This window comes from Phacochoerus africanus, chromosome 4 (genome assembly GCF_016906955.1).
Source record: "Phacochoerus africanus isolate WHEZ1 chromosome 4, ROS_Pafr_v1, whole genome shotgun sequence".
NCBI lineage: Eukaryota > Metazoa > Chordata > Mammalia > Artiodactyla > Suidae > Phacochoerus > Phacochoerus africanus.
In genome coordinates this window covers 74,292,541-74,313,400 of record NC_062547.1, presented here as the reverse complement: position 1 = coordinate 74,313,400, position 20,860 = coordinate 74,292,541, and the positions used below count along the sequence as shown (strand labels likewise).

The following is a 20,860-nucleotide window of genomic DNA, read 5'->3' as shown; positions in this document are numbered from 1 at the left end:
TCAGCCTGCTGGCCCTGTCTCCCTCCAATTTGCTCTGAGTCTCCTCGGCCTTCTGGGCTCAAGTCCACACTCCTCCTGGCCTGAGGGTCCCGCAAACTACACCAGGGCCCACTGTCCTCCTCTCTCACAGGCCCCTTGCCATGGAGTGACCTGTGTCATTGGGACACACTCCTCCTGCGGGCACTGGCACCATCCCTGCTCCTCTTCCAGCCCCCCTGCCTTCTGACCACCCTCCCACTTGGCCGGGACACCCTAAAAGAACCCATTCCTTTGGTAAGGAAGTGGCTGGGCCTCGCCTTCCTGCCCATTCAGTCTCTGTCCAGCAGGCAGGAGCCTGAGGCAGGAAGGTGGTGAAGGACACAGGGAGAACGGACAGCCCACCCAAAGGCCAGAGACCCCGGGGTGCTTGCTGTGAGCGCCACACGACAACTAGCAGGCAGGATGAGAACTCAGGGTGGCCCACGTCAGGGGGCAGAATGAGAAAAGAAAAAGGAAAAGAAGGAGTTTCTCAGTGGAAATGAATCTGACTAGTACCCATGAGGATGCAGGTTTGATCCCTGGCCTCACTCAATGGGTTAAGGATCCGGCGTTGCCATGAGCTGTGGTGTAGGTCACAGACATGGCTCAGATCTGGCATTGCTGTGGCTGTGGCGTAGACCAGCAGCTGCAGCTCCAATTCCACCCCTAGCCTGGGAATGTCTGTATGCTGCAGGTGCGGCCCTAAAAAGACCAAGAAAGAAAGAAAGGAAAGGAAGAAAATAAAAAAGATAGAAAAAAAAAGAGAGAGAAAAAAAGGAAAAGAAACAAAATGAGACAGAATGAGGATTTCTCCAGCAAAATCTCCAACAAGAGGTGGTTTCCAGACAAACTGAAAAGCAAACGCCAACAAGCTCCTTTGAGACAGCTCAGTGAGCCTGTGATGGGCCACAGTCAACCCCAAAGGTCAACCCCAGACGGTGGTCATTCCTCAGTCCCCAGCTCACCTGACCCCTCGGTAGCTTGTGGCTTGGCCAGTTCCTAACCCTCGGGCTCCTTGGGCCCCCCTAAGCGCCCCCACCGGCACCACCCTCAAGTGACTGTCTCCACACCGGTGACGGCCTCAGGCTCCGTGGCAGACACAGCCTCTAAGCCCTGGGACTCATTGGGGACAATCTGGATGACAGGAGACAAGGAGCGATGGCTGAGTACATCCGTGGTGGTCAGGGCCAGGGGGCACCTGGCATGGAGTGGGTGGGGTCAGCAATGCTGCTCCATATCCCACAACCCAATGGGGGCCAGGACACCCCACAAAGTAACCTGACCCTGATGTCAGCAGTGTGGGTGGGTGGAGAGACACTGCTCCAAGCTCCAAGATCCCTGGCTTGTTGCTCAGGCCACGCCCTCCCGGCCTAGCTTGTCCAAAGGCCATGACGCCCACATCCCCACCTTGGCTCCACCTGCTCCACAGAGCTGGGTGGAGCGGTCCTGCCAATCAGGTGCTTCAACTTGAACACAAAGCCCAACTCCATTTTCCTCTCCTGCACCATCCCTCTCGGTGTTTGTGTTAGGCTAGATTCCCAGAAACCTTTCAGATGTCCACGCACTTCCTCTCTCTGCCTCAGCCCCCAGCCCAATCGACCTGCAAACCGAGTCGGCTCAGTAGTCAGAGCACATCCGGAGTCGGATCTCAGCCCCTCTCCCTGACCCCGGGCCTTATCACTTTCCCCTCACCTTCAGGTTCAGCTCCATGAACAACCACAGGACACACTTAAAACCAACGTAAGATCAATGGTGGAAGCTCTAGTCCTCTTCCCGGCCCACAAGGCCTTGCTTGACCTGGGTGTCCCCTCCTTGCCCCCTGGCTTCCCACCTGCCCCCCCGTTACCCCCAACTGCTCCAGCCACACAGGCCTCCTCAGTGTTTCTCCTGCCCCAGGGCCTTTGCACGGGCTGTGTCCACAGCTTGGAGGCTCTGTATGGCTGCCTCTACCACCTCCACCAGGTCTCTTTTCTGGCACATTATCCAGACGTGCTCCTGGCCTCCCTTTTGGAAAGAAGGGCCCCCTCTCCCTAACCTCTCACCCTGCTGCATTTTCCCTCGCAGAGCTCATCACTCCAGAGACAGCATCTTCCACTGTCTTTGGATGCCTGCCTGCTTTCTCCACTAGAGTAGAACAGCTTTTACCATAAACAGCCAGACAGCAAATATTTTCAGCTTGGGAAACACTGTAACTGCTTGCCGTCAAGACATGAAAACAGCCAGACAACACGTCAATGCATGTGCGTGACTGTGTGCCAATAAAGCTTTACTTACAGAAGACGGGCGGTCGGCCTTGGGGTGCACAGGGCCTGGCATGTAGTAGATGCTTAATAAATACCGCTGCCTGAATAAACCTGCTGCTGGCTGTGATGATGCTGCCAGCCCAGGAACGGCTTTGGGAAAGGCTGGCCTCTTACTCATCAGCACCGCTCCCTCTGGGACCAGCAGGCTGGGTGGTGGGGCGGGACCCGTGGAACAAACCGTGCACTGAGCCACAGGTGGTGACTGCTGAGAGAGGCATGAGTCAGGCTGGCTCACCTTCCCCAGGGTTGAAGGGCTGGGTCCAGTCGTAGCCGTGGGGCTTCAAAACAGCAGTGACTTTGTACAGGTGGCAGAAGCCGGTCTTGCACTCGTTGGCGCGGATGAAGCAGAGCTCGTCCTCTCCCTCTGGTTGGGGGAAGGGATAGAAGATGTCGTGAACCTGTCCGGGCAGAGAGAGGACGCGTCAGGAGGTGGGGAGCGGAGCGGGGGAGGCGGACACAGGGCCCTTGAGGAAGGGGCGGCTCCGAGAGCCTGGCGTGGAGGGCAAACCCCAGGGGCGCTCGCTCCCGAGCTGGCTTCTCCATGTCACCAGCCCCCGCCCAGCTGGGGACCTGGGGCCGGGGACAAGGGACGCACACCCCTGCCCTTACGTTGATCCACACGTCGGTGACCTCCTCATACACGACATACGGCTGGACGTTCCTGGGCACGGCTCTGGCGAGGGCTGCCCGCTGCTCCTCACTCTCGGTGGTGGGGATGAACAGGGCTGGGGGCAGGAGGACAAGCTGGAGCCGCTGCTGGGGCCGGTCCAGGAACATGGCCCAGGCACTGGAGGGCGAAACGAGAGAAGATCCAGGCCTCTGGGGCCAGCGGGGCACCGATGCCCTCCTTTCCAAACTTGTGTATGACCAGAACACTCCTCCGTTGCCTCTTCACTGACAGCTGAGCAGGCGACCCTGCCGCACACAGAGGCCTCCTGGCTGGCCCCCGGCTCGGGGGGTGTGGGGTGCGGACGCAGCTGGAAACACCTCCCATCACTAAGTCTTAGAGCAGCGTTTTGTAAACTTTGGCAACTTCTGCCAAATCCTCAACCTTTATCTTTTGTTTCATATTTTGCTCTAAGTGGACAGTTAGTTTCTTTCTCCCTCCCTTCCTTTTCTTCCTTCCTCTTTCTCTCCTTCTCTCTCTCTTTCCTTCTTTTCTCCCTCCTTCCTTCCCTTTTTGTTTTTTGTTTTTGGTCTGCGGCATGCTGCAGCATGTAGCAGCCTGATGTGAGACCTCAGTTTCCAGAGCAGGACTGAACCCAGGCCTCAGGGGTGAAAGCGCCGAGTCCTATCTGCTAGACTACCAGGGAACTCCTGAGAGTTTCTTAACTTAAATGTATTTTTAATGGAGACCTGTCAGGGTTACAGGCGGAAAAGCCCAATCTCAACATAAAGGCAGGACAAGTAGAACCCTATCTGAGCAGCACCATGGGGATGTGAGACCCAGTGAGAGCCCAGGGGCTGCCGAAGACTGGAGCCTTGGTCTGGGCGGTCTCTGCTCTCTCAGGAAAGGGGCCAGTGGGGCCAGAAGCCCACTTCGTGGGCCACCATTTCTTCCAAAACTACTCAATCTTGCCGATGTGGGACGAGCAGCCACAGACGATTCTTAAACTGTGTGTGGCCGTGTGCCAATAAAACTTTATATATGGACACGGACATGGGGATGTCCTATCATTTTCACGAACGATGAAGTAGTTTCCTGTGGATCCCGTGTCCACCCCCCCACCCCCCGCCACATACATCATTTGAAAAGGTACAAGCCAGAGAGCTCCCTGGTTGTCTAGTGGCTAGGATTTAGCCCTCTCACCACTGCAGCCCAGGTTCAATCCCTGGTCTGGGAACTGGGATCCCACATCATGCCACTGCTTGCTGTGGCAATCAAACAATCAGAGCAATCAAAACGTACAGGCCATTCTTGACTTGTGGGCTTTAGAATAATGGGCAGAGGGTTGGATTTGGTCCCTGGGCAGTGGTATGGAGCCCTCGTTTAGAGCCATGGACCCCTAATCTGGGCAGAAGGGGTAGAAAGTGATTATAGGAGTTCCCTGGTGGAACTAGTGGTTAAAGAATCCGGTGTCATCACTGCTGTGACTGGGGCTTGATCCCTGCCCTGGGAATTTCTGCATGCTGCAGGTGCAGCCAAAAAGAAAGAAAGAAAATGAAAAAAGTGACTGCAAAAGGATGCCTTCTATTTTGTGAGGGAGACACTCACTACTTGCCATCCCGGGTCCAGCCGGCCCTGGCGATGTACTCCACCTTCGGGAAGAGCGTCCTGAAGGGCTGCACCAGCTCCTTTTCTTGCGTCGACACGATCTAAAAGAAAAGCAGACCTGGGTCACAGTTGGCCTGGCCACATGCTGCCCAGGAGGAGGTGGCCACTATTAGAGGGGCACTATGTTCTCACATGTAGGGGTCCCCACTCCTGGTCCCTGAGGACGGGGCCTTACTTGGAAACTGAGTGCCTGCAGTTGTGATAAGATAAAGTTGTACTGGTGGTGGTGGTGGGGGAATTCAACCGGACAAAGTCCCTATAAAAGGGGGGAAACATGGACACAGGCTCCTCACAGGCAGAGAATGTCTTGCAACGAGACACAGGGAGAAGGCAGCCGTCCACAAGCCAAGGAGGGCGGCCTGGGATAGGTCCTTCCCTCAAGGCCTCAGAAGGACCAGCCCAGTTGACATCTTGATTTCAGACTTTTAGCCTCCAGAACTGGGAGGCCATAAACTTCGGTGGCTCAAGTCTCCTGGTGGTACTTTGCTAGGATAGCCTGTTGGCAGGAAAATAAGGGAACATCCCCTCCCTGTGCCTCGGGACCACCTGGTGGCAGGTGGGACAGGGCTCAGAGGGCAGGCGGCAGGGCCCAGAAGCTGGGGCTCTGGATGGTGCCCTCTGCAGGTTCAGTTGGCCACAAAAAAAACCCTGCCCTGGAATGGCAAGCAGCCTGCTGATGCTGCCCAGCTGTCAACCATCTCCCGACACGGATCCTGGCCTTCCTTTCCGCATGCCCGGAGTTGGCGCCCTGGCCACTCTTACCTTGCCCTGACTGTCAGTCTGAAACTCGGCCAGTTTCAAGGCGATCTTGGGATTCTTGCTGCCTGTGGAAACAAAGCAAGGTGGACCTGGTGGGTGTGGCCCAGAAGGCTGACGGCAGATGTTGGGGTGGCAGTTGGGGGGTGATGCTCACTAGACGGTGACACAGATGGCATGTAGGAGGGGAAGGCATCGGGTGTCCAAAGGTCTCTCTGGCCTGGGCCCAAAGCCCCCAGGCAGGACTTTCTGACTTTGGGTCTGGACCTTGGTCCCAATGGTGATGTGGCAACATCTTTGCTGTTTAAGAACAGAGGTCAGACCTGTGCTGATGAGGGGGCCGTGGGGAGTTGCAGACATGAGGAAGACACCCTCTCCCAGCCTTTCGAGAGCTTGAAAGCTGGCTGCAAAGACAGCACATGCCCACAGAAAAGCCACCAATGATGCAGGAAGGTGGCCGGTGTCCCAGCGACACCAGTGGTCCTCAGCTGAGAGGACGCAGGTGCTCTATAAACTGGGGCCACCACAACACACTCTCCAGGGGATTCAGTTCAGGCCCCAGTTATTTCTATGACAACTCCCAACTCTGGCCCCCATGGCTCTAGCGCCCAGGCAGGTAGTGTCTTGGAGGCTCCGTTTTCTCGTCTCTGCAACAAGGGAAGGGAAAAGACTTCCCCACTTACACCAGAGACTGGAAGTTTCCATGGGAAGGCTCTGCCTGGCACAGCCTGCAGTTAGCAAGAACGAGTCTCTTGTATGCTTCCAGAGAGGTCCCAAAGACATGGAATCTGGCCTGTGCATGTATTTTGTGTGGCTCGCTAAGCATTTTTAAATGGTTCAAGTGACTTTAAGAACTGGGAGGTTTCTTGGGTGAGTCTGGACTTCTGGCTTCTCTCTCCCTCTCTTTTTAAAAATTTGGCTACGCCCACAGCATGTGCAATTTCCCAGGCCAGGGATCAAACCTGGGCCACAGAAGCGATCTGAGCAGCTGCAGTGACAATGCTAGAACCTTAACCCACTGAGCTATGAGGGAACTCCTTCTGGCTTCTCTGGAGACACTGGGCAGACTTTGTCTTCTCCCAAGGCAGGGAGTGTGTGATGTACCCTGGGATGGCACCTCCACTGCCTCCCCTGAGCTCCTACTGCGTCCTGGGCCCCGAGGGAGGACACTGGTCACCACTGAGGGTGGCACTGGCCCTGCTGTTGCTTCTGAGCCCAGACTGCTTCTCCATCCCAGCCTGGGTCCTAGGGGCCCATCCTGCTTGGTGCCTCGCGGTGTTCTGTGAGGCTTCAGACCACCACTCGGCCACCCGCACCTGTCCTGGGCCCTCACCTGTCCTGGGGTATCGGTAGGAGTCCGTCTTCCTCTCCTCTAGCGCAGGAGAGGGCACGTGAATGATCTCCACCTCAGACTCGTCGACCTCCTCATACAGGATTCGCAGCGTCTTGCAGCCGTCTGAACCTGGCAGGGGACAGGGGAGCCGCTGAGGGTGCCGGGCGTGCCTGCTGTCACCCCACACCCCCCGGCCCACATGGAGCCTCTGCTCTGTCACAGCAGGGCACAGGTGAGAGCAGTCCCTGGGGGCAGGAGCCCCAGCTCTAGACCTGAAGTCTGCCCCACTTCCTCTCGGGGCCCGCTTCCCTCCCTGTACAACGGGAACGAGAACTGAGCTCCTCCGAGAGCAAGGCAAGAGAGGTGGCACTGCAGGGGGCAGCTACGGGCTGAGCTGCCACCCCAGCCAAGCCCCACATTCCAGCCTGAACCCCTGGACTTCAGAACGGGGCTGCATTTGGAGAAGAGGTCTTTACAGGGGTGAGCAGGTTGAAATGAGGCCCTGAGGGTGGCACTGGTCCAGTATGTCTGTGAGCCTAGAAGAAGAGATTAGGACAGACACGCAGAGAGACACCACTGGAGGATACGAGAAGCAGGCGGCCGTCTGGAAGCCGAGGAGAGGGGCCTCAGAGGCCAAACCTGCCGACACCTCCATCTCGGAGGTCTGGCCTCCAGACTGCAAGCCAGAGAATGTCTGTCTGAGCCGCCCCGTCTGTGGAACTTGGTGACGGCCGCCAAGCAGACTTGCACTTGGGGCTCGGAAGGGATTCGAGTGAAAGTTGTCATGAGAAATAAGCAGATCACTGGGAGCTGACAGCTTAGCAAGGGGCATAGAGATTGGCAATACCAATGTCAAGGGGACAGAACCCACGGCCGTTCTTTCCTTGGCAGCTGATAAAGGTCCCCACCTGCCTCTTGTACCCTTGCCTGACTCTGGACAGACCAACCACATCCGCAGACCTCGGGCAAGCTCACCCGCCTGCAGGCTGCCATCTCCACACCCACTCTGTGGGGCACTGGAGGTGGGGGGGCTAGAAGCCCATGGTGAGGGAGTGGCAGTGCTGCGGCTCCCATTTGGCACGGAGGGCTCATGTGCCTGTCCACTGGGCTCAGGTCATTCCAGGGTCCTAAGCTCATCAACCAGTGAAAACTCTCGGGTTGCCATGGTCTGTGTGGGATGAGGAGGGGGGACAGGACAAGGGGTGAGCATCCCCTGGCCACAGCACTGGCGGTTCTGCGCTGCCTTAGAATAGCAGAGTTTGTATCCTGATGCCATCGAGACCAGTGGGTCTCAACCAGGGGCCATTCCGGACCCCCAGGGGACATGTGGCAATGTTCAGAGACATCTGTGGTTGTCACAACTCAAGTGACACTGAGTCATCATGGCCTTCACAGAGAATGATCTGGCCTCTGCATCTACAGGGCAGGGGAGGAGAAACTTCATTTTACAGACCAGGAAGCCAAAGTGGGACAGTCACTTGCTTCAGGCAAGCAGAGGGTAAGAGTGATCTGATCCAGGACCCTGACTCCTGACTGGGAGCCCTTTTCCCCAGAGATACAGACCATGGGGCACAGGCAGTGCCGTTGTGGTCGAAGACCCTGGCGCAGATGGAGGAGTGCAGGAGGTGTCCTCCCCAGAAACATGCCAATTCCATCTAGGTGTCAGCAATGCCAGCAGCACTTAGACAGCTGATGCCGACAACTCCTTCTTTTCTTGGGTGCCAGGTACAACGTATGGTGCTGCTTTCTCTTCATTGCACTTTTTTTTTTTTTTCTGGCCGTGCCTTCAGCATGCAGAAGTTTCCAGGCCAGGGATCGAACCTGTGCCAGGGCAGTGACAACACCGGATCCTTAAACCACTGAGCTACCAGGGAACTCCTCCACTGCATGGTTTTAATGCCTAGCTTCTATTTGTGGTAGGCCTATAAAATTATCTTTTCAAATCAATTTAAGGAAAAGGCGAAGTGATGTAAAGGCAAGAGCGAACAGCAGGCGAGGTGGCCCTTGGCTGCAACAGTGGATGGCCCTTGGCTGCAACAGCTTGATACCTGGGAGCCTGGCTTTCGAGGCCACACACCTCACTGACACACACAGAGGCACGAAGGCTGGGGATGAACTTTGTGAGCCGTGGAGGCCTGGCGCAGGGCAGAGGCTGAGGGAGGGGTGCTCCTGGCCAACAAGGAGGCCTCAGGGCCGCTCCTGCTCACGCAGCTGAAAGCCTGACACTACTCACATGCCCTGGGGAAATGACTCTCCCCAGGCTCAGAAAGCAGACTGAACACAGACTGAACACAGGCTGAACAGGGAGCAGGTAAGACCCCTCCGCCTTATGTGCAGGGCAGAGAAACAGATACGAAAGGGACTGCTGATCTGGCTTCTTTCATAACCTGTTGGCAAAATCCATCAAGCTTGAAGATGCATGTAGCCTCAGCTTCTCTTACAGCTGGAACTTGCTCTAAGGCAGGATCTCCGATACTTGGCACTGTCGCCCTGGGACCGGGTCGTTCTCGGTGGGGGGCAGTCCTGGGCCCTGTGGGGTGTGCCAAGAGCATCCCCAGCCCCTAAGCCCCTCAATGCCTCAATGTCAATACCTCCAGTCATGACAACCACAGATGTCCCCACATACGGCCCAGTGTCCCCTGGAGGAGCATAACCACCCCAGGTTGAGAACCGTTCATATACTCCCAGGAGGTCATCAGGATAAACATATGAAGGTTCCCTGGAGTATTATTTCTAACATTGAAGTAGAACCAAAACCCCAAAGTGTCCATCAGCGTGGACTTGTTAAGCCGACGGTGAAACAGCCAAGCCCCCCAGAATGGAAGGATTCTCTATATGTTGACCACAATGGACTGAATGTCTGTGCCCCGCCAGGATTCACATGTCAGATCCTACCCCCCCAATGTAGTGTATTTGGAGGCGGGACCTTTGGGAAGAGAGCCGGTTGTGAGGGTGGAGCCCTCAGGAAGGGGGTCAGTAGTGCCCTTTTATAGGGACCCCAGAGAGCTCCCTGTCCCTTCGCCACATGAGGACAGGATGCTAAGACAGCACCTCTGAACCAGGGCGAGGCCCTCACCAGACACCAAATATGCCTTGGTCTTGGACCTCCAGCCCCTGCAATAGTGAGAAATAAACACCTGCTGCTCACAAGCTGCCCTAGCTGTGGAATTCTGTCACAGCAGCCTGAAAAGACTGACACGGATGTCGAGAGGAAGGATGCCGAGGTTTATTTTAAGTGAAGACATCAAACAGCAGACGAACACATAGACTGTGACTCTGTTAATAAAAAAAAGTGTGTGCAGAAGCATTTTTAAAAATGGAAAGACACTTACCTTCCCAGGAGGCTGTGGGACACCACCAGTAGCCAGTGAAGCGGTCAAATTCTTCCTGGATGACAAAGGTGGCTACACCCGCAGATTTGGGGTCATCAAGGACACTAGACAAGCCTGGGGGCGGGGGGAGGAGAGAGAGCCGGATGAGAGATGAGGAGTCTGGTTTAGAGCAGGGCTTCTTCCCCTTGCACTGCTGACATTGGGCTGGGCCATCCTCTGTGGAGCACTATGGGGTGAGAGGCAGCACCCGTGTCCCCACTCATTCTATGCCTGGAGCACCCTCACCCAGCGGTGACTGCTCAAAATGTCTTGACACAAGGCCAGTGTCCGAGTGGCCCCTGGCTGAGAAGCTCAGGTTTAGAGAGGAGGCGCTGGGGCCATGGGGCAGGACGGGAAGCAGGGGTCAGAGGCCACGAGCGGCACAGTTCCGCAGATATCCATAGGAAGGTGATGTCACTTCTGGCAAGCAGGGGCCTCAGGGAAAACCAAAGTCAGTTGAGTTCTGAGTCTGACAGGAGAGTAGAGGCAGGAGGGGCTGAGATGAACAGAGGGGCACAAACAAGCGTCTGGTGGGGACGTCAGGCACCGTGGTCCGGCAGATTCAAGCAGAGGAAAACCAGTCGCCGGTCAGCTGGACTCTGAGGCCAGATGAGGGCCACGGGAAGGTCTAGGGAGATGCCCGTGGTCCAGCAGAGAGTGCAGTCAGGGGCAGGGGTCTGTCTAGAAGCTGGACTGGTGTCTGTGACGGCTATCCACAGAAGTGCTGGCCCAGGTCTGGCCCACAGACCACACGGGGTGCAGGTTCCCACCCACCCCGGGCCAGAAGCGTGGCGTCCTCTGCCTGGCCTCACCTCTGTGACAGAAGGTCAGCCGCTGCTCCTCGCCCGTCTCAATGTTGGCCACCCACAGGTCACTGTTGTTGATGAAGGAGAAGAAGGCGGGGTCGGCGGGGCAGATCTTGGGGTCCATCCGGGGCCCAGAACACTGGGTCTTGATTTCCAGGGGCTTCATGGGGGACACCTGGGGACAGAGAGGCCTGGCTCAGGGGGGCAGGATGCCGCCCCCCACCTCGTCCCCCCGCCGCCAGTGAGCAGGGCTCACCATGAAGCCGTTCTTGCCGCCATCCCGACAGTGGAAGAGGCTGTTGCTGGCCTGGAAGAGGAAGAGGCCGCTCTCGCTGTGGAAGTCGTAGGAGGTGATGCCGAAGACGCCCAGGCGCTTCCGCTCCCGCAGGAGCTCCTCTTCCCGGGAGTAGACCCCGTGGTGGGGCGTGGCCTGGGGACACGAGAGGGGACGGTAGACCCACATCAGAGGCCCCAGTACCCTGGCCACAGTCCAGCACAGGGGGAGCTCCTCCCCCTCTGCCCCATCATTCCCCACCTGATCTCTCCCAGACAGGGGGGTCCAGAGGGACATCACTGGGGCACTCCTCACCTGTCCCCAGTGCCATCCTACAGACCCCCTCCCTCTCGTCCTGGTCACAACCCCTTGCTGGGAGAACAGTCTCTCTGAATGCACCCACTGCTGGGCTTTCCTACTCTCTGCATGGGTAGGGATGGGGGCAAATGCAGGACCACCTGACCACTGGAACACCTGACCTTGGGTGGGGTGGGCAAACTATGGTGAATGCCATGCAGCTGCCCTGAGAATTCTGAAGATGATACAGACACGCTGAGGAAGGATAAAGGGGAGAAGTGCATTTTTAATTTTTTTTGCTTTTTTTTTTAGGGCCGCACCTGTGGCATGTGCAGGTTCGCAGGCTAGGAGCTGAATCACAGCTATAGCTGCTGGCTTACACCACAGCCACAGCCACACCAGAGCAGAGCTGCATCTGCAACTTACACCACAGCTCACGGCGATGCCAGAGCCTTAACCCTATGAGCAAGACCAGGGATCGAATCCACATTCTCATGGATACTAGTGGATTTGTTTCCGCTGCACCACAATGGGAATGCCCAAAAAAATGAATTTTTAAAAAAAAATTGTATTGTAGTACAGTTGAGGGATGGATAAAAAACATATCGTACACTGGAGTTCTCACTGTAGCTCAGTGGTAACGAACCCAACTAGTATCCATGAGGACGCAGGTTTGATGCCTGGCCCCTCTCAGTGGGTAAGGAGGTGCCATTGCCATGAAATGTGGTGTAGGTCACAGATGCAGCTTGGATACTGTGTTGCTGTGGCGTAGGCCGGCAACTGCAGCTCCGATTTCACCCCTAGGCTGGGATCTTCCACATGTGAGGCCCTAAAAAGCAGAAAAAAAAATGTGGTACATATACATGATGTAATATTACTCAGCCAAAGAAAGAATGAAATAATGCCATTTGCAGCAACATGAATGGACCTAGAGATTTTCATACTAAGTCAGACAGAGAAAGACAAATATCTTACAAGATCACTAATGTGTGCAATCTAATAAAAAATGATACAAAAGAAATGTGTTTTTAAAGAGCAGAATCCAAATCAAAACTAGCCCCATGCTGCAAGGAAAGCTATGTACAAAGGAGTTGGTTGGCTTGGTTGCTGTCTGGCACAGGGGACAGGCAAAAGGGTGAGTGGTTGCATGCACAAGGCACCCCTGCTATGGACAACTTATATTTATGGTCAAAAATTAATCAATGTTGGGAGTTACTGTCGTGGTTCAGTGGAAACAAATCTGACTAGCATCCATGAGGATGCAGGTTTGATCCCTGGCCTTGTTCAGTGGGTTAAGGATCCAGCGTTGCTGTGAGCTGTGGTATAGGTCGCAAATGCAGCTCATATCTGGTATGGTTGTGGCTGTGGCGTAGGCCAGCCCCTACAGGTCTGATTTGACCCCTAGCCTGGGAACTTCCATATGCTGTGGGGGCAGCCCTAAAAAGCAAGATAAATAAATTAATTAATATAAGCCAGTGCAAAGGCACTCTCACCGCTCACCGGCCTTCTCTTCCCGGGAGGTGAGGCACCTTTGGACAGCATTCACTATTAGCTAAGTTTTCATAAAAGGGTCTTGGTCCAAGTCACTTCCATGCCTTTGGTGAGGCATTTAAAAGGAAGAGGTGCTTCTGATATAAGCTGGCGTGGGTGTGGAGTGAGAGAGGAGAGAGGGCATCATGTAGGTATCCAGGGCCGGGTCTTCTTCTCTGTGGGACAGTGGGCTGGGGCCCCTCAGGGGTTTGGGGCCCACAGAAGCCACCTGTGGCCTGATGGAGGGGCTGTGGGCCCACCTGCCTTGCCCACAGGGAGGGCCCGACACGTGCAGCTCACCTGGAAGTGATCCAGCATCTGCTTCCAGGACAGGAGCAGCAGCGCCTCCTTGCGGACCTTCCTGGGGATCTCGGAGTAGAGGAGGGAGTTCTCTCGGCTGCCATATGGCATGCCTAGTGGGAGAGAGAGGAAAGCCGGAATGGGCGCCCTTGTCCGGGTTGCGGCGAGGGTCTCGGGCACTGTGGCCCCAGGCCGTGACTCTGGCTCTCAGCCGCTGGGCCCAGCTGGTTCCTCTTGCTTCTACAGAATCCTGGAGGTGCACCCCTCCCTGGAGAAGCCACGGGCTCTGGGTTTACACCTGCCAGCAGGAGCAGCAGGCTCTTCCAGCTCTGAGATGTTAGTGCTGAATATCTTAGCTTCAGTTACTGAAAATACAGTGCACAAGGGGATAAAAAAATGGGGGACAGTGATCCCCAATTCTCCACTAGCTAAGCTCCAGTCCAGTGGCCTACTCTATTAAGGGCTTTTGGAAAGGCCATGAATTAATCTAGGATTGGTGGAAGGGCAAAGCCACGGCCAGAAGTTGGGAAGTGTATATCCGATACAGCCCCTCTCCCTTCCACACTGCTGACACCAGGCCGGTCATCCTCCGCAGGGCCATCCCAGGTGCTGTAGCAGGTGGAGCAGCCTCCCTGGCCCCCATCTATTGGATGCCAGTTGTGACAACCCCAAATGTCCCTAGACATCGTCCAGTGTCCCCTGGGGTGGGGGTGGGGATCACCCCAAGAACCACTTATCTAATCTAACTTTATCTGTAAAATACAGTAGCTGCCTAGTGAGGATTCTGTATGGATTAAGTGGGGTAAGAAATACAAAGTGCTGAGCACAGAGAATGGCGAATAATGGGAGTTCCAGTTGTGGCACAGTGGAGACGAATCCGACTAGGAACCATGAGGTTGCAGGATAGATCCCTGGCCTCGCTCAGTGGGTTGAGGATCCGGTGTTTCCGTGAGCTGTGGTGTAGGTTGCAGACGCGGCTCAGATCTGGCGTGGTTGTGGCTGTGATGGAAGCCGGCAACTACAGCTCTGATTAGACCCCTAGCCTGGGAACCTCCATATGCTGCAGGAGCGGCCCCCCCCCAAAAAAGACAGAAAAAAAAAAGAAGAATGGCAAATAAAATAAGGCTCTATTTTTCAACCGGTGTCTCTGCCTCCATGGATAATGGTATGGATGCTGTTAACAAAGTTAAAGGGGGGAGCAGAACAGCTCTCTCAGGGTACCAGGGCAGCACTCCCCAGAGCATGCAACCCTCTGACAGCAGTGGCTAAGAGTAGGTCACAGAAAGCAGGCATTCCTCTTTGACCTCTTTTAATCCCAAGTTTCTCCAAGAGGGAGCCCTGGTTTGACACTGGCCTCTTTTCTGAGGCTGACCTCCTTGTAGGCGCTCTCACTTCTAAGAGTGGAGGACCCTGGGGTCCCCAAGCTCACCCCCTTCCCCCCCAGAACTAGCTAGAGTTCAATGAATAACACCCATTCCACCCATTCCTTATAGGTAGCTTCTCAATATGGCAAGTCACTCATGTATTCACCTATGACAAAGTCTGCTTATGGGGTATAGTCCATAAAAGAAGTATGAAGATGCAAAGCCAACTTAGACTTTGCAGGAGAGAAGCAGTCACAGATTGATTTCTAAGGACCATTTAAGCTGCTGCAGCTGAACTCATTCCCAGTTAGAGGCACAGAGGTGACGTCCATGGGGCCGTCCTCCTTCCCAAGTTCACAAGGCAGGTCATGTGGTGTGTGATTCCATTTACGTGAAATGTCCAAAACAGGCAAATCCAGGAACAGGAAACGAGTTGGTGGTTGCCAGGGGCTGGGGAAGAAGGGCTGGAGAGTGACTGCAAATGGGGACACTATTTCTTTCCAGAGGGTGGAAATGTTCTGGAATTAGACTATGGTGATGGTCGCACAATGCTGTGAATATACCAAAAACCACGGAGTTATCCACTTTTTTTTTGTCTTTCTCTTTTTTCAGGGCTGCACCCACAGCATATGGAGGTTCCCAGGATAGGGGCTGAATCGGAGCTGTAGTTGCCAGCCTACGCCACAGCCACAGCAACGCAAGATCCGAGCCAAGTCTGCAACCTACTCCACAGCTCATGGCAATGCCGGATCCTTGAATCCTTGACCCACTGAGCGAGGCCAGGGATTGAACCTACGTCCTCATGGATGCTAGTCAGATTTGTTTCCGCTCAGCCATGATAGGAACTCCCAGTGTTGTCCACTTTTAAGAGAGGGAATTTTAGGAGTTCCTTGGTGGATCAGTGGGTTAAGGATCCAGTGTTATTGCTGCTGTAGCTCTGTTTACTCCTGTGGCATGGATTCTATCCCTGACCTAGGAACTTACATATGCTGCAGACGCAGCTGTAAAAAGACAGGGAGGGAGAGAGAGAGAAGGAAGGAATTTTATGGGATGTGAATTACATCTCAATTTGGGGGGAAAAAAAAAAAAGCCCAGCACGGAGGGCCCGTATGGAGCACTGGGAGGGAGCAGGTGGCTGTTCTCAACCGAATGCTGTGTGCTCCGGCCAGCCTCTGTCCGCAAGCTCTATGGCCGACAAGACCCTTCCAAACAGGAAGCCAATTGTGTGGCCTTGCCAAGGACATCAGAGTCGCCTCCTCTCACTACCCATTAATAAGCAATGACAAGAAATGGTCCAAGTCCACACATTCCTTGGAGGAGCTGCCCTCGGCACCTGTGACAGTGGCACCTGGTACGGAAGGCAAGGCTCTGGGATGGCTGACCACGGCCGATGGTTTCTGCTGAAACTGTCCCTCCGCACCTTCTCTTAACAGCTCCACTCCATCTCTGCGGACAGCATCCAACCCCAAAGCCCTTCAGCATGGCAGGTGGCCCAGGCCTGGGCGAACATCACATGGCCTTAGTGATGGGCCTGGGGGCATGTGACCCTGGCCTGGACACAGGACACACAAGGTCTCACTTTCCCCAGAGGAGACTCCCAGTGCTGTCTGGGGCCCTGTGTCCTCCTCCAGCAGACACAGGATGTCCATTAGCAGGGGAAGAGCCCACTGAACTTGAGCAGTCAAGCCTTGGAACCTGAGCCTGTCTTCTGGGGACAGCAGTAGGCACATTTCTTTCGCTGTTCCATCCCATTTGCACTGGGCTCCACAAGAGCCTTCCTGGAGGACCATCTAGGAGGCAGGGGTCCCAGGGAAGTAGCAGGGCAGGCGGCGTGCTCAGAGCGGCAGCGTGGGCATTGCCCCCGGAGGTCCTTTCTGTTCAATCTATAAATGTTTCTGGCTGCCAGCATTCTGCTGGCACTGGGCTAGGACAGACAGATTATGAATACATGCGTGTTCCAGAGAGACCTGCCCCAGGATCTTGGACATGAAGTGAGGTCAAAGGTACTCCCAATAGCGGAGTTCCTTGGTGGCTCAGTGGGTTAAAGATCCAATACTGTCACTACTGTGGTGCAGGTTCAGTCCCTGGCCTGGAAACTTCCACATGCCATGGGCATGGCCAGAAAAATAAAAGGGTACCCCCAAGGCTGAGTGATGCAGGCCAGATCAGCTCAAGGGTGAGCAATGTCCCCCCAAAGAAGCAGCATGGCTGGGCTGTTCTCAGCATGTTTTGGGGTCTCAGTGAGTCCACAGCCCTTGTCTCGATCTGCCCCTACCCACAGGGGTGGGCCCTTGGAGCCTCCTATGGACCACAGGGACCGCCCACCCCAGGCCTACACACTGGCTAATGCTGAGTAGACGAGTGGACATCTGACCTATATTGAGCTAATCACACTCATTCCCCCAGAAATTTAAAGAAAGCTGGTTGGTTCTTACTAGTGGCTAGAACCAGACATGTGGCTTGGGAGTGAGACAGTGGAAGGCAGGTGGGCAGTGAGCATGGATCCATGGAGAGAAATACAGAAGGGCAGATGCCTGGGCTCTGTGGCTCTAGCTTCTCAATGCTGGTGAAGAGGTCTGGTGGGGGTTCCCGGCGACCCCAGTGTCCTTACTATCAGGGGCCCTTGGTGGCTTAAAGCAGCATTTCGGCCCCTTTCAGCAGCTCTGTGGTTGGCTTGACAAGGGCTCCCAGAGATGCCCCGTCCTCATTCCTGGAACTGGTGACTATATTCCCTTCTTGGGCAAAGGGACTCTGCAGATGGGATCCAGTTAAAGACCTCGAGCAGGGGAGATTCATGTGGATCATCTAGGTGGGCGCTAAACATGGTCACTTGCCTTATTAAGAGGGAGGCAGAGAGATTTCAGACACACAGAAGAGGAGGAAGTGATGTGTCAAAGATCGCAGTGATGCAGCCATAGCCAAGGAATGCCCGTCGGCCACCAGGAGTCACAAAAGGCAAAGAACAGACTCTCCCCTAGAGCCTCCAGGAGAGGACTGGCCCTGCTGATGCCTCGATTTCAGCCCAGAGAAACCCACCTCGGACTTTTGGCCTCTGGCACCGAAAGAGAATATATTTCTGTTTTTGTTTTTTTGTCTTTTCTAGGGCTGCACCTGTGGCATATGGAGGTTCCCAGGCTAGGGGTCTAATAGGAGCTGTAGCCACCAGCCTACACAACAGCCACAGCAACTCGGGATCCGAGCCGCGTCTGCGACCTACACCACAGCTCATGGCCACGCTGGATCCTTAACCCACTGAGTGAGGCCAGGGAACAAACCCACAATCTCATGGTTCCTAGTTGGATTCGTTAACCACTGAGCCACGATGGGAACTTCCATTTCTGTTTTTTTAAACCACCAAGCTGGTTTCAGTAGTAGTCCCAGGAAACTCATACAAATACCTTCACCGGGATAGCAGCTTAAACTTGAGCATATGCATGGCCCAAGACAGACTACATTGGGAGAAGGGGCTCAGGAGCTATGGAAATGCAGAGAAAAAAAAAAAAAAAAAGGGAGGCAATGGCTCACCATAGACTTAGAGTCTTGGCTGCTTTCGGTCCTAACAGCCAGTGCTCCCTTGGGTAAATGAAACTTGAAGCACATCCTAATCTCTCCTAGGCTAGAGTTGGCAAACTTGTTTCTGCAAGGGGCCAGACAGTAAATATTTTTGGCTTTGCAGGCCATATGACCTCTGTTGCAATTACGCTCCAAAGCAACCATAGATGGTCTGTAAAGCAATGGGCGTAGCTGCGCACCAGTAAAGCCAGGCTTCTAAAAACAGACGGCCGTCACCTGCCGACCCTTCTAGACCATTCCTTTCTCTGACTCCTCTTGCCAAACCACCATCTGGCTTCATGTGGGTCTCTGTGGGAAGGGACTGTGGGAAAGGGAGAGCGCTTTGGCATCCATCTCGGTCACTGTCACAGTCCCTGGCGAGGGGTCAGTCCAAGTAGGGGATGATCTTCCCCCATTGGTCCAGCCCTGACTGAGGGCTCACCAGGTGCGGGTTGAGGATACACAGCGGACCATCTGGCCCCCACTGCCCAGCGCTGAGGTTGAGAACCTACCCTGGGTCAACAATCATGAAGGAACACACCTGGCACCGTTCTTTCCTGCCCCAGAAGACCTTTAGGCAACACTCATTTGTTCAACAGATGTTTGCTGTCCACCAAGCGGGAGCCAGGCCCTGCTGCTGAGACCACAGGCCTGCATGAGGCCTAATCTCTGCCAGAAGACCCTCATACGGTCCAGCAGAGAACACAAAGGCAGCCTAACTGCCGATGATGTAGAAAGCGCCTCTCACAAGGCATGCGCGCGCACACACACGGATGCAGAAGTGATTAGTAATTACCATGCTTATCCCGGGATCTAGGGCAGGGAGAACAAGCCTGTGGCAAACCACCCCCCACTGTCAGCCCACGACAGGCACAGTTATGCAATCATAGCAACTTTCCTTGAGCCTCAGGATCCTTCTTAACATATGGTTCAATCCTTCTTCCCCTACAAGCACCTACCGGAGTTACTTTCAACTCCGACAGGGGGAGAAGCCAAGTTGTTTCTTAGCCAGGCCAGGCCCAGCCCAGCCCAGCCCAGGTGGCTGGGAAATGACTCAGGGGGCAGGCCTGGCTGACGGGGCCTGGAAACAATCTCAGGGCCTCAGGCCCACATACCAGGCTCGAACCATAGCACTGCCGCAACACGGATGGGGCAGGGCGGCCCTCTGCTCCACTTACGCACACACCTGGCCTCCTTGGGAACCTTGCTCCTGACTTTCATTATAAATAGATGTCAACCACGGGTGGCATCAAGACATGTCACTCATGGGACAATTTGCGCAGGGCTGGGCCCATGGCTTTGAAACTTCTACCTGACTGGACTGGCTAACTTCTCAAGACTAGAGGACAGAGGAACTGCTGTACCAGAAACATGGCCCTGCTCGAGGGTCAACTGGAGGGCCTGAGGGGAGCTTACCCAGGTAGTAGAGGCGGTGGGAGTGGGGGCCTGACTCGTCAGTCTTCTGCACAAACTGGAAGTCGTGTGGAGCCTTGTTGACGATCAGACCTGAGTTCTTGCGGCTGCCGTGGATGATGTTCCGGAGCTCATCCCATGAGTGCTTCTGCACCTGAAATCGGGAGGCTGGGTCCTCCATCTCAACCGCGTCACCCCGATCGCCCCGGTCGGACGTGGGCGCCCCGGTGGCCATCCTCTCTGCCCCCTCGGAATTCAACGAGAAGCTAGAAGGGGGAAGGGATGGGCAGGAAGGATGAGAAGGGGGGCGATACCCGAGTTCCACTCACCAGTTGCCCCCGCCATCATACTCTCTGATGACCCCAGCTGAGGCACACCACCGGGCAGCCTCCCCTGTCCCCCTGAGTATTTCTCAAACTGGTCCACTTCTCTCCAGCCACAAACCCTAAGATCTAAGCCACCGTCACCTCACAGCCAAATGACTATAACCATCTCCCAACTCAACGGCACATCCATAAAAAATCCTAGGAGTTCCCATCGAAGCTCAATGATAATGAACCTGACTAGGATCCATGAGGACAAAGGTTTGATCCCTGGCCTCACAGTGGATTAAAGATCCAGCATTGCCGAGAGCTGTGGCGTAGGTCGCAGACGCAGCTGGGATCCCAAGTGCTGTAGCTGTGTCTTAGAGTGAAAACCAGCGCTCATCACAGTCTTTGGTGCTTTCTGTCCTCTGATCTCTGCAGGGCCCTCAAACCTCACCTCCCTTCATCAATGGGCCTCTGGCAAAGTGGCCTTCTCTCAGCTCCCCAAACAGGCCAGACTCCTTCCCACCCCAGGGCCTTGATGTGTGCTGTCCCTTTTGCCTGGAATACTCCCCACCCACCCCCACCTCCCCGCCTTTACTGAATTTTTTTTTTTTTGGCTAAGTCCATGGTATGTGGAAGTTCCCAGGCTAGAGATCAAACTCGTACCACAGCAGTGACAACACCGGATCCTTAATCTGATGCGCTACCAGGGAACTCCTATACTAACTTCTAATCAGATCTCAGCTTAAATATCTGCTAGGTCATCCGAGGACCACCTGTACCAAAACTCGCCTCTCCACTTGTCTTTCACATGCCACCTGGTCACCCCTGCCCTCAGAGCATTCGTCACCATGGTTGTTCATGGATCCCATGTCTCCCCTGCATCTGTCCCATTCAGGGCGGTATCCCTAGAATGTCACATGGCCCCAGGCACACAGGAGGCCTTCCGTGGGGAGCCAC

The 20,860-nt window shown here is 55.0% G+C and overlaps 1 protein-coding gene across 7 annotated transcripts in view; it reads right to left on the bottom strand.

Moving 5' to 3' along the window:
• The window catches only part of DPP9 (dipeptidyl peptidase 9), a 44,496-nt gene that overhangs the window by 17,134 nt on the left and 6,502 nt on the right, over window positions 1-20,860 (bottom strand). For all 7 annotated transcript variants that reach the window (XM_047777431.1, XM_047777432.1, XM_047777433.1 and 4 more), the window contains 10 exons: window positions 19,596-19,858; window positions 13,264-13,376; window positions 11,119-11,292; window positions 10,869-11,037; window positions 10,018-10,131; window positions 6,686-6,814; window positions 5,359-5,420; window positions 4,537-4,637; window positions 2,931-3,108; window positions 2,557-2,719 (listed from right to left, as the gene is read on the bottom strand). In XM_047777431.1, the coding sequence (XP_047633387.1) occupies window positions 2,557-2,719; window positions 2,931-3,108; window positions 4,537-4,637; window positions 5,359-5,420; window positions 6,686-6,814; window positions 10,018-10,131; window positions 10,869-11,037; window positions 11,119-11,292; window positions 13,264-13,376; window positions 19,596-19,858 (1,466 nt within the window). The remainder of the gene's footprint in view (window positions 1-2,556; window positions 2,720-2,930; window positions 3,109-4,536; window positions 4,638-5,358; window positions 5,421-6,685; window positions 6,815-10,017; window positions 10,132-10,868; window positions 11,038-11,118; window positions 11,293-13,263; window positions 13,377-19,595; window positions 19,859-20,860) is intronic.